This window comes from Pleurodeles waltl, chromosome 4_2 (assembly GCF_031143425.1).
Source record: "Pleurodeles waltl isolate 20211129_DDA chromosome 4_2, aPleWal1.hap1.20221129, whole genome shotgun sequence".
Lineage (NCBI taxonomy): Eukaryota > Metazoa > Chordata > Amphibia > Caudata > Salamandridae > Pleurodeles > Pleurodeles waltl.
The window spans coordinates 434,654,501-434,667,961 of NC_090443.1; the positions used below are offsets into that span (position 1 = coordinate 434,654,501).

At 42.8% G+C, this 13,461-nt stretch overlaps 1 protein-coding gene across 3 annotated transcripts in view; it reads right to left on the bottom strand.

Moving 5' to 3' along the window:
* Window positions 1-13,461, bottom strand: part of PKN1 (protein kinase N1) — a 461,693-nt gene that overhangs the window by 35,899 nt on the left and 412,333 nt on the right. For all 3 annotated transcript variants that reach the window (XM_069231709.1, XM_069231708.1, XM_069231707.1), the window contains exons 17-18: window positions 6,305-6,367; window positions 5,742-5,818 (exon numbers count right to left, since the gene is read on the bottom strand). In XM_069231709.1, coding sequence (XP_069087810.1) covers window positions 5,742-5,818; window positions 6,305-6,367 — 140 coding nt within the window. The remainder of the gene's footprint in view (window positions 1-5,741; window positions 5,819-6,304; window positions 6,368-13,461) is intronic.

Genomic DNA, 13,461 nt, shown 5'->3' on the forward strand with positions numbered 1-13,461 from the left:
ACTTCTGGGCCAAACAATTGCTGTTCATTGAACGGCATATTGAGCACTGCCTGTTGTATCTCAGGTTTGAAGCCAGATATGCGCAGCCATGCGTGCCTCCTTATTGTCACAACAGTATTTATTGTTCTTGCAGCTGTATCTGCTGCATCCATAGAAGAACGTATTTGGTTGTTGGAGATATTCTGCCCCTCTTCAACCACTTGTTTCGCTTGTTTCTGGAATTCTTTGGGGAGGTGCTCGATGAGATGCTGCATCTCGTCCCAATGGGCCCTGTCGTATCGCGCTAGGAGTGCTTGCGAGTTGGCGATGCGCCACTGATTTGCAGCTTGTGCTGCAACCCTTTTCCCAGCTGCATCAAACTTGCGGCTCTCCTTGTCCGGAGGTGGTGCGTCGCCTGATGTCTGCGAGTTGGCTCTTTTACGAGCTGCTCCTACGACTACTGAATCTGGTGTCAGTTGTGATGTAATAAAAGCAGGGTCTGTGGGCGGTGCCTTGTATTTTTTCTCCACCCTTGCAGTTATTGCTCTGCTTTTAACAGGCTCCTTGAAAATCTGTTTAGCGTGCCTTAGCATTCCCGGGAGCATGGGAAGGCTTTGATAATGGCTGTGGGTGGAGGACAGGGTGTTAAAGAGGAAGTCATCCTCAATAGGCTCCGAATGTAGAGATACATTATGAAATTCGGCTGCCCTAGCTACCACCTGTGCATATGCTGTACTGTCCTCAGGTGGTGAGGGTTTAGTTGGGTACGACTCTGGACTATTGTCCGATACTGGAGCATCATAGAGGTCCCATGCTGCCTGATCATCCTGGCTCATGGTGGTATGAGCTGGTGATTGTGGTGGAGTCTGTACCGGTGATACATGAGTTGACTGTGGTGGAGAGGGTGGTGGAGTTACCCTCTTTACCACCTTTGCTTGTGGTGGCTTGTCTTGTTGTTGGAAGTCAAGTTTCCTTTTTCTTCTGATTGGGGGAAGAGTGCTGATTTTCCCTGTACCCCTTTGGATAAAGATCTGCTTTTAAGTGTGATCTACCTCTGTAGTTTGTAATTCCTCCTCAAACCTGTGTCTTTTTAGTTGGGAGGACAGTGATTGTTCCTCTGAGTAGGAACTGGTTTTTGGTTCGGTTGCCGGGTGTTTTAGCACCGAAACCGTGTCTTTAGTTGTTTTTGGCTCCAACGAGATCTTTCTCTGTTTCGGTGTCTTGGCCTCTCGGTGCCGACCATCTTCGGTGCCGCTATCTCTGTGTCGAGTAGCTTCGGTGCCGCTATCTCGGTGTTGAGCCTTTTTTGCACCACTCTCTCGGTCCCGAGAGTGTTGCGTGCCTGTGTCTCGACCTGAGTCGGACGACTTCGGCACCAGCTCGCCCTTTTTCGGTGCCGACGGACGGTCACCTACTTTATGGGTTATGCCATGGCCTGTTGGCAGTGGCGTCCCCTGGGCTTTGTCTGTTTTTTCGTGTATTCTTTCTTTCGACGTCTTACTCACGGTTGGTTGCTCGTCGACGTCGAATTCTTCGGAATCCGAATCGCGGATGGAGAAAGTTTCTTCTTCTTCCTCCTCCTCGAACCCTTGTTGTCCTGTCGGCGTGGAAGCCATCTGCAACCTCCTGGCTCTTCGGTCCCTGAGCGTTTTTCTCGACCGAAACGCGCGACAGGCCTCACACGACTCTTCCTTGTGCTCGGGGGACAGGCACAAGTTACAGACCAAATGTTGGTCTGTATAAGGATATTTACTGTGGCATTTAGGACAGAATCGGAACGGGGTCCGTTCCATCAGTCTCGATGTTGCACGCGGTCGGGCCGACCAGGCCCCGACGGGGGATCGAAAATACCCCGAAGGGTTACCGGAGCTCTTTAAGGCTCGGTGTCGATTTGCCCTAACTATCTCGATACCGAACGAAACAATACCGACAAATTTTCCGTTGATTCTGACTAACTTTCCGACCCGAAACACGGAGCGAAAAGGAACACGTCCGAACCCGATGGCGGAAAAAAAACAATCTAAGATGGAGTCGACGCCCATGCGCAATGGAACCGATGTGGGAGGAGTCCCTCGGTCTCGTGACTCGAAAAGACTTCTTCGAAGAAAAACATCTTGTAACACTCCGACCCAACACCAGACGGCGGACTATGCACAGCATGTGTATCTGCAGCTACACATGCCACCGAACGAAAGTATTTCTTTACTGATATGAAGCTCCAGCTGAAATCATTGAATCCATCTCCACTTTAGAAGGTAAGATATAGTGGTGTCTGAAGCCTTATGTTTTTTCCAAGATTGAAGAGTTAACTGAAGCACAACCTGGATCTTTCATTTGTAATCAGCCCTCCCTCCCATAGGTGATCCAAAACAAGGATAGCTATGATAGTTGTTACTATTTTATGTGTATTTGTGTAGCACATAACTCACGTAAGATGGTATCCTGATGATGAAGAAGGAGCTGTATGGGCCGAGAAAGGGTTGGGGATAGGAGAAGAGACAAGCCTTTAATTTCTTTTTGGAACTGAAGAACTGAGGCAGTAACTCTGATAAGTAGGGGGAGGTCGTTTCATTTGGGCATTTTCTTTAAACTCAAAAAGAAAACGAATTTTTCATTGTAGGAAATGGGCAGGCTAAACTGATGCCTTTTTCAACAGACTATGACAACAGCTAATATCCGAAGGAGTGACCCTAGGAGCTGGTTCTGGACTAGTATTGTCTGGAATGACAAAAGTATCCCATTCTGCATCTTTAGCAATCAGCAGCTGCGCTTCGGTATCGAGCTGGTCCTGCGTGCCTTCGCCTGTACATTCCCATTCACCAGGACCATCATCATAGTCTGTATCCTCCTATGTTTGCATGGAGGTTGAGGAAGAAGGCAGAGGAGGTTTTGCTAGGTTTGTGAAACTGGAAGAATAACTGATTGCAGCAAAGTAGGTTGCGGTGACCCTGCTGAAACATGAGGTGCTGGCACAGACACCAAAGAGGCACTACAGGTGGAAATGTCTGGTATTTATCCTGAACCATTCTGTACAGGTGAAATCAGTTCCTCTAGCTGAACCTCTACTACAGGCATTTTGGGGCCTATGATATTTCCTGTTATCTCTGTGGTGCGGCATAAGAGGGGGTTCATGGTAATATTCCCTAAATGTACAATAAGATGGGTGTAAGGTCTTTACTGATTTTTGTTGAACATGAGTTGTCCTCATGAGGATAACTACCATGTGTTCTTTCTGTTGTTCATTGTCATCCTGTTTTTATCACCCTCACCGTCTTGCTCGGTAGAAGAATCCCATAACCCTCTGGCTGGAGGCTTCATAGGTATTCTGATAGAGGGAATAAGAACAGTCTCCATCGGTACAGTAGATGTAATCTGTGAGATGGGTAAGACTGAACCGGCCTGGAAGAAGCTGGATGAGTTTCTCCATCTTCTTCCACTGAACTGTGTCATACATAACAGGTGAGGAAACCAATGGAATTAGCAATCTGCCTCCAAGTAATGGGTGAGACGGGTAAGACAGGACAAAAAAAACAATGCCTGGGCAAGTAACGAGGCAACAGACTACAAAGGATGATCTAGAGGTAGAAAAGCAGCTGTGGTAAACTCTGTGGCTGATGATGAAAGTATAAATAACCACAAAAGATGGGCCAAGGGAGATCTATAGACCTGCAGGTCTACACTCCCATCTTCTATATCTAACACACACAGAAACACCTGGGTCTGAGGACAGTCAGAAAGAGTTAGAACCCCCCCCCCCAGCTGGACAGAAAAGCTCCTTTTTAAGGACAAATGCCCTCATTCACAAGGGGTGGCATGCTTCATCACTGGGATTCTCTTCGCATTGTGACAGCTGATCACAGTGGAAGTCATAAATACCTCTCTAAGAAGGAGGTGCTCTTCGGATGTTTTAAGAGATTTGGTAGAAGCCCTATGGTGAACTAGCAGGTGGTGAGGCTCGCAGAGTGTGCACTAAGTTAAAAAAAAGATTAAAATTGACTCCTGAGCAGGCATACAACTTTATTAATGCTGGACTGGGTCAGGATTAAAAAGGAGAGACGGGACACTGCAGTGGTCAACTGGCCTTGACTCCATGTGTCACTAGATAAAGGGCAACATATTTCTGCCAACTAGACCCTCAAAAGAGGTGTAATGGCATTTGTCAGGACCTCTATGTGATGCTTCTGCTCACTTAATAGGCTCAAGGGAAGAAAAAATACAAAACCAATAGGTGGTCCATAGTCACTGCCAACAATGGATCCACTCCATTAGAACCCACAATTGGTGGGAGTTGACTCGCAACTCGAGAAACTCTGGCATGGAGCTCAGGGTGCGCTCAGTCTGTAATCGAAAGCCTCTGAAGCGTTCGAGGACCCTAAACACAACCAATGTGAATGCCGTCCTGATGGATAAGATGACAAGGCTGTTACTGCAGCAACTGCAGTAGACAATAGAACAACAGAGGCACATCTGACTTATGGGCAGAAAACAGAGTAGTACAAAACTGTTGATCGGTTCAACTGTGGGGCATCTAACTTCAGAGGTGATTACTGGTGGATGGAGACAGTTGGTGAGGTGGCAACTGTCGGCTGTGAAAGCAACTCAGCAGAAGTCAGCTTAACAAGCAGATGAGGCAATAAACTGCCAATTTCAATTTTTATTACTGAAATATCAACAGAACCTGAAGAGACTGAGCTTCTCAAAGATGTGTTGTGGGTGCCTATTTTTGAAATTTCTTCTATGTGTGAAGATAACTGTGCAGTTCAAGTCTTTTCTTTAGTTCTAGGTCAACATCAAGCTTCTACTTTTTTAGGAGCAGAACTTGAGGTACTAGCAGACTTTTCTTTCAAAAGAGCAATGGTAGAAGTCTATTATGGTCTTTGAATCTTTTACTGAAAATGTAAAGCAGATGTCTTATACTTTATTTATGACCAGGTGCAAGAGAACAGATGAAGAGTAGTGAGGGGAATTTATGTACATTATCTTTTTGGCAGAGGAACTGCAAGCTGTGAAGACAGACTTCTTTGAAAGTATCTCAGACATTTTGAAGAGGTCTCCGCTGCTCTTAACTACCACACAAAAGGTGAAAAAGTGTTGCTGTAAGCCCTTTATTAAGCGGAGATTGAAAATGGCTCAAGAAGGCAAAATACAGAGATTGGAAAAAGTGACGGTGACTGGGAGACCAGCAGCAGGTGATTTCCTTACACTGGACACACTGCAGAAAATCTGAGCATTTGAGCCTTTGATGAGGGTAGTTGAAGCATGTAAATCTATGAAAGATCCAAATGTGGGAGTAGCTTGCATTCATTAAGATAACTGCTGCATTAGGTAACAATTCTACTTTACCTAGGTTAGCTATCACTAAGACCCCCCTAACCAAGAAATAATCAAACCAAACCCAGGCTGTCACTATGAAACCTCCCCAGCACATGACATTTCCAACTGTAGATAAGCTAGCCTTCAATGGGAGATCTTCCCTGCTGGTCACCACTTCAATTATACTCAAGCAAGCTCACACTGAAAGGGAAACACTCCACCCAAACAATCAACACTCTTCAAGCTAGACTTCACTACGTGAGCTTTCCCATTCAACTCCATCTGAAAGTAGACTGTGAACTCTCTAAGAGACACCCCCAAAGCCACAAACACACTTGCCGCAACTCAGCTAAGCCTCAGTCTAAGTCACCAGTATGGTGCCTACAGTTCTAATTTGCTGGGAAATATACTTCTCCCTTTGTCAAGCAATTAAACAGCCCCTAACATACCTTCTTTACATAACCCAAAATCAGCTATTTTCACATAACCTTCTGTGTCGAGTAATAAGTTGTCCAGTTTAAGGTCCCTGGAAAGAAAAAACAACATAATTTTATTTGTAATCTGGCATTATCAAGTATCCCACTCACGTCAGATGATAGCAATTTATTATTGAGTCTCCACATGTGCCTGTGATGTAGGGAATTCACTATGTATATCAGAAGGCACTGTCTGCAGCTCACAGTGCTCCTATGGTAGTACTGCCTGAAACAAACACTGCTTCTTGGCTGGTGCTTCCTGGGGTTTACTATGCTCCCTGGCTTGTGTTGCCTGGAGCGCACACTGTTTGTTGGCAGGTACTACCTCGAGTTCACATTGTTTGTAGTGCGATATTTGCACTTTTAACATATCTTATTTCTTTTGTGAAAAGACCAACATAGAAGCATAGTCTCACTCAATGCTGCTACGGACAGTGTCCATTTTTTCCTGATCCACATTATGCGTGGCTCTGTAGTGTTCCTCACACTTTTCCATTAATGTTTAAAATGTGCAACAAGTTAATCTTCTTTCTTACCGGTAGACTATTTTGTGATCATGCAGAAACTGCAATCCAAGCACCACACAGGCTGAATAGAACCTGTAAAGAGAAAACATTGAGGTATCAATACCCACCCTCTTGTCTTTATACTCTGAGTGAACGTAACTATGATTATAAATGATCTCTTGCTGATTGCTTTACACTGTTAACAAATGGCTGCAACAAAACTACGGGTTCTGATTCACCCTAAAGGTTGTTATTGCATACACAAACCCTGCTCTCCTCCTATCTCAAATGAAAGGCTACTTGATTATACAACCTCTAAAATACTGAGAAGAAGAACAGCACATACGCCAGGTTGTGCAGTGCTTTCAGGCCTAAGGCTGCATCTCGAGACAAAGATGCATCCAGCCAATGACTGCAAAGGAGGGACAAGTGATCCATGTGGCTGCCCTACACATAGATGTAGATATTTATGCAACTGGTACATAACTTCTAAAAACTCAACTTCTGTTTAGTCTATCGACTTTTGATAGGCACAAAACTACCCAGCTCACAAGAGTAGCTTCTGTCATTTTAAAGCCATGATTAAAATATCCCACTCTTTCTGAGAAAACTTTAAGAATGATAAAAAATATTCAGATTGTTTATAGTTTCCAAGACCAAGTGAGCTGGTTGTCGTACTTGATTAAGTTGCAATATTGTCAAAACCATAGGCATAAATGCGTGGTCACTGTCAGTATTACTCATCTTAAGGAAACTTAAATGCAGATCTTTTAAAGAAAGCTCTAAAGCTCACCTATTTCTCTACCACGATAATTAAGACTAAGATAGCTGTTTAAATCTCCATAGGTTTTCATGAGATGCCCTACTCTTGCATTATTTTTGCTTTAAAGAGCAAAGGGCTGGTGTCTTATATGGTTTGCAGGAGTTCAGTAGGATTCCTGAACGAATCAGTTGTGTCATAAACATTAAGTCGTCATTTAAGGAGGCCTAAAGGATTTGAAACTGGTTATTTACCTGTAACTCCAGTTCTCCAGTGTGGGACTTTCAGAAAATCACATGCTTGAGTCATTCTCCCTTGTCAGGCTGGGAATCTTCTGTATTCTTAAAATAGCAATCAACCATGTTAAAACAGCCATAGGTCCAAAATGCAGCATTTATTTAGTGCTGCATCCTCATATGAAACAACCTAAGCTTTAGCCAGTGAGCTGAAAGGCATAAGCAGTCTACTTCCCCAAAGGCCATAATGGCTCTGATTGCACAGGATACGTTTTAAGTTCTGACTAAAGCCAGAGAAGGAGAAGTGTCTTCTGCAAGAAACATCTGAGATCCACCCAGCTAATGGCCTCAAAGGGCTGCAGCATCAGCTGATTGAGAATTGTGTTCAGCTCCCATGGAACCTGAGGCAGGCAGGGACCATCCAAGAATCAGTTAAGGATCCTTTGAGCAAACAAATATGCATCATCATCACATCTTTGAAATTGCTAATAACTGAACGCTAGCTGAAGAAATTCATATAGGCTTTCCTTCGCTAAGTGAAGGACCACGTGGTAGTATTTGGTGTGGTTGTAATGAAACATGGTTTAGTCCTTTAATGTTGAACCATAAGCAGAAAAGTTTCCACTTAGCATTGTACTTTTTGGTCATCACAGTCACACTGCTTGTGCTGGTATAACTCGGCACTTTGCCGAGATCTCCTAATGCTTCAACTCGAGATGGTCAGGTACCCACACTATCTGTTCTGGGACTTCAAATTGTGATGTAGGACATGTCCATTGATCTTGGACAAGAATTTAGGGGTAAATCTTCAGTGGGATAGATGAATGTCAGTCAGTCATCCTAGACCTGTGCGGCACATTTTATGCACGAAAATGAATGTTTTGTTAAGAGGACACTTTTCACAGGGTGTGCGTCACGAGCTCCCATAGCATGCCTTCTGCTGGAATGCCAGAAGCTGTTATTTTGTTTTTATAACTGTTACAACTGCTAAGACTTGTAGGTCAAATAGCCGGTGAAGAAAGCATGGTGTTATCTTTATAGAAGGGAACCAAACATCCCTGGCTCATTTACTGCTTGACCAGAGGCCTGAAAAGACAGAGTTTATTGTTTTCACTTCTGTCTGCTTTTAAACTTCTTAATGCCGGTAATGAAATGTGTTCCTCTAACACGAAAGAAAATACCTAAGCATAACTATGTTCATTTATTTCAGAAATCTACTGATACTTTGCAGTAGTCAACAGTTCTATTTAGTTTTCTATTTAGATGTCTTTCTGTTGGATGCCTATGTAATGTAAGCAAGCATTCCTTTGATTTCTTGGAATGTGCTTCCCACTACGTAAAACTATTTAGCCAAGTTGTATAACTCAGTTACTTTCATTTATTGTTTGACAATTCAATACGCTGCTACTCTTCTGCATTTAATATAATAATCGAATCAATGCATATTGTTCTGTTTTTATAGTGATAGCTTTTCCCAACGTGCATAATGTTGCACATGTGCTTTTTTTAATAAGAAAAACATAATAAAAAATACATCTTTCGTAGTTGGCTTTGGACCCATCACGTAAGGGAGACCGTGTACTGTTTTTTCAAACACCCATGTTCTTCTTAATAAACACATCATGAATTGGAACATTAAGCAGCGTATATAAAATAGGATATGTTGTAGGTGGCTAGGGACTAGGGATGGAGCCTGCAGTAAACAGCAGCTCAAATGTCACATCCTCTTGTCTCAGTGCTGGTTTATTATCTGGCATGACTTCAGCTACTCAGAAGATAAGTATAACTACTGTAACTATATATATATATATATATATATATATATATGTACACACACACACACAAACACGCTCACTACCCACCTCTTAACTCTAAAATTACTCTTCCCATTACCCACCCCATGACCCTAAAATTACACTTACCACCCTTTACCACTACACCACCCCTAAACCCTAAAATTACCCTATTCTCTACCCACCCCTAAAAACCTAAAATTATCCTTACCACACCCTTTACCACTTCCTACCGTTAAACCATAAGGGTACCCTTATCACCCTTTGCCACTACCCACCCCTAAACCCTAAAATTACTCTTACTACCCTGTACAACTACTCGCCCCTAGCCCCTAAAACGCTCTTTATCACCCTGTACCACTACCCATCCTAAGACCAAAAGAGAGATAGCGAGAGAATGAATAAGTGTGAGTGTGTTTTTAAAGGTATGCATGACAAAGGATGTGTGGTAAAGGCTATTTCCCATATAAATATATATATATACATATATACACACACACACATATATAGTATATATAAGAACAATGTAATATATAAAGTATAAAATATATATATTTACATATTCACTTAAAAAACAAAGGTTAAAGTAATGGTATAGTTAGGAGAAAATGTTAGTCACACCATTAACATTTTGAAATAAAAAAAAAAATAAAAAAAAAAACACAGAAAAATCACCAGTTACATTTAGCAGAGCGAACTATAACTTGCACCCCGCCACTGCTTAAGACCACCCATTTTACATCACTCATGCCGTTATATGACATCACTGATGACATCAGTGAGAGAGAGAGATGGCCCTGGACCAATCTAAATGCTCTTTTTTAAATTGACGCTCCTGCGATACTCTCATGGCCCTAACTGTCCACTTATACAATTATTAAATGTTAAACCTTAATTTCTCAGAAATTGCTGAACAGATTTACACCAAATCACAAAATCTGTGGACCAAGATCTAGCTTGCTGCCAAATCTGGTCTAATTCCATTTAGCAGTTTCAGCTGTATCCCCTCCTAAAGAATTCTATGGAAAATGCAAGGAGAAATTCGCTTATGGGACCCCCCCCCTTCTTCTCTACCCATGCTTGATGGATCACTCTGAAACTTTCCAGGAAGTTGCTGAAGTAAATTTCGTCTTTCTTGGAAAGTTTTCTGAAGATTTGTCCAACGACGTCAAAGTTATTAGCAAACCAAAAAAACACCAGGTCTATGGAAAGGCAATCCTAACTATAACTACCCAGTGGCGATTGCCCCTGGGTAATATACAGATGCACAAGATTTATTTATTTTGGACATATTATACACTAGCATATGGAGATAAAATAGAAAAATCTGTCTGGTTGCAAAAGACTTGCTCTTCTAGTTCTTGTAAATGCAAGGGATAATCCTTTGCTGCAGTGACGAGATATTTTTCGGAGAAATTCCAGCAAGCGCCCCAATTCCACAATCTGTAGCTTCCTGTGGCTGGTCATGATCTTCCTCCTTTCAGATGCAAATTGTGAAATTAGCCAGCCCCATGGCCTGAATGATCTCACATATTATATCACTCATTACAAGGAAAAGCAGCATTACGGAGTCAGGCATGATGGTGGTATTCAAAAAGTGCGACTGGGACTCTTTCTGACTGTACGGTGTTGATAGAGTTGAAACTGTTGGCCTCTGTTTGAGCTGTAACCCTGATCATAGATTGTAGAGGTAATATTGCCTGCCCTGGCTGCATTACAGGCTTGAAGCAGTTCTATATCCTTGAGACCTGGCACCATGAAACGAAGGTCTTCTTTACTGCAGTCCCAAGGAAGACAGTGGTGTCTATGTCAGTTATTTATGGGTGGTGGTTTATTAATGACATGTTGCCGAAAGAGTTTTTCTCTCAAAGGGCATACTGAGAATCTTGGCTTGCTCCTCAGAGGAAGGCGGTGGATTTCAACCAGAATTAGTAGCAAATCTAGGGTTTTATCCCAGGTCTCAGTAAGTGCTGCACTACCTCCCCATTCCAATATTCTTGCCACACACGGGAGATCCTACAACCCCCAGTATTCTGTGGCTGAGGTTTGAATTAGCCACAAGAGCAGGCTATGTCACTGTCATGTTAAGAGCTTTACTGGCTTCTGTCCATCTTCGCGGTGAGAGGCACTTGGTGAGTAGCCATGTGCTTAATAAGTAACAATCAAACAGAATAGAATATAACCCTTACAGATTTAGATTTGCAACTTAGTCCAGTAGTTCTTACGCCAGGTTTAATTTGGACAGAAACTCCTAAGTCTTTGTGCTCGATTTTGTCTCATTTCTTTGCTTTGGTCACAGGTAGTGCCTGTGTAAGTGACTCATAGAACGGTGATGTGATGGGTGTCAACTGTGCGTTCCATCCTCGCGGGTGATGTGACAGGCATAGCTCTAATCTTCCATCCTCATAACAGCATCTCCTCCGCAGCAACAATGATGGATAATCACAGCGAGGTGGGCCTGGACTTCATGGCACAACTTCTTTGGTTTCTTGTTCCCAATTAGACTGGACTTCACTTGGCAGAGACGTGTAGTTGCAGCCTCCCACACCAACTGGGCTCCATTTAGAAGTGATGTGTCTTCTTTCCTTCTGGCTCAGGCAGCACCAGTTCACAGCCCACAGGAGCTGCCAGCAGACAAGGCAACACTTGATTTGGTGAAGTCTTTCATGCATTTCTCAGCAGGATCTATGTAAAGAGACAAGGAGACCCATTTACATTGCAGATGCTCCTGAATTCGCTCTATCTTATAGTCTTGCTTTCTCTGGGTGGTCCTCGTTGGGAATACGTTGGGTTTCTATTTCTGGACAGTTCCCATCTGAAGGGCCAAGCACATTACTTCCCTCTCTCAGCAGGTAAGATAGGCAGCGAGGCACTGGACAGACCCTCAGCTCTTTCAACACAAAGTGCAGTCTTCAGGTGATGACCTTCGCCTGTGGAAGACTGGCTTTCAAGCAGACTCTAGCCTTGGTCACACGGCACCTCTTAGAGTACTTTGTGAAGTACTCTTTTCCTTGGTGAAGAAGAACTTGGGGCAAGAACAAAGTGGGGTGGTTTGGATACTGCTTTTATACATATTTTATTAATGGGTTGTTGATCCACTGTCTCAAATTTCAGTATCAGTTAAAATGAGATTACAAAAGTTAAAAGCTTACACTCTGTAGAGTCCTGTGAAGAGGAACTGACAGACAACCGTTTTGCATCTGAAGGCCAACTGTGTGTCCCTGTCCTGAATGTCCAAAAGCAAATAAGATAACCTTTGCCAGGCCTATCTGGACCTGGACTCTGAACCATAATTGTTATTCATGTAGTGTTCACTAGGTCTTTACAGATTTGAAGGTAGTCAAGGTCAGGGTATTTATCTTACCAGATCAAGGGGATACTTTTTTGCTTCTTCTGGAGGAGGAATATCAGTCAATATTTCAGTGAGTATTCAATTTCTCTAAGATACTGCAGGCCATAACTGTGAAGAACTCCAGTTGTCTCAGAGTTATATTTAATTCTCTGTCCAGTACTGAGCAAACCTGAGGTGCTGTGACTACAGAATATTAAGCCATGACCTTTCCTTTCAATGCAAACCACATTTTTGGGACACAATATTTCCTTGTTCATCCTTTGGCCGAGTGTCAGTATCCCCATGTACTCTTGCTTTTGAGTCTTTCCTATGGGCATGGGCTGTCCAGCTAGCTGAGTGGAAGGATCCGGATTATACAGTAGTGAGAAAAAGTGTAATTTTGTTTTAATCAGTTTGATCAGTACACGCAAAACAGTAACAAGTAATATGCACAGTTCATGACTGTATGAGTCATTTCTTTTATCATGTTAATTTCAGTGCTCACAGCGTGTAACAAGATCTCATCAGCAAACATGGGATATATTGCATATTAATATGTAGTGGTAATTTTAACTGTAAATTTGTGTTTATATAGCACTTACTACCCCAGACGAGACGTCAAATCACTTTTGGGAGAGCAGCACGCTACTCCGGAACCCAAAAGGATTAGTGGTGGATTAGTATAGGGAAATATGAGTACAGTATTAGTATTAGTATGGGGGGATATAAATTAATTTGAGCAGAGGACATGTTAGTGTGTCAGTTGACTTGAATAGAATAATGGAGGGATAGAGGAGGGAAGAATCCAGAAGTGTTAATTGGGAGATTATAGGAGTAAGATGATGTTTAGGATGAGTAAATTAGAGGTGGTGGATGTAAGAGTCTGTAGAAAAGTATTAGGGAGATCATAGACGTTAAATGGGGTTCGGGAGGAGTCAAAGGAGAAATAAATGAAGGAGAATTAAGTAGGGTTGTTTGGGAGTTCATAGTTGTAAACTGAGGTTTGGGGTGAGCCAGAAGGGGTAGAGGAGGGAGGAGTCTGGGAGGGTTATTTTGGAGATCATAGT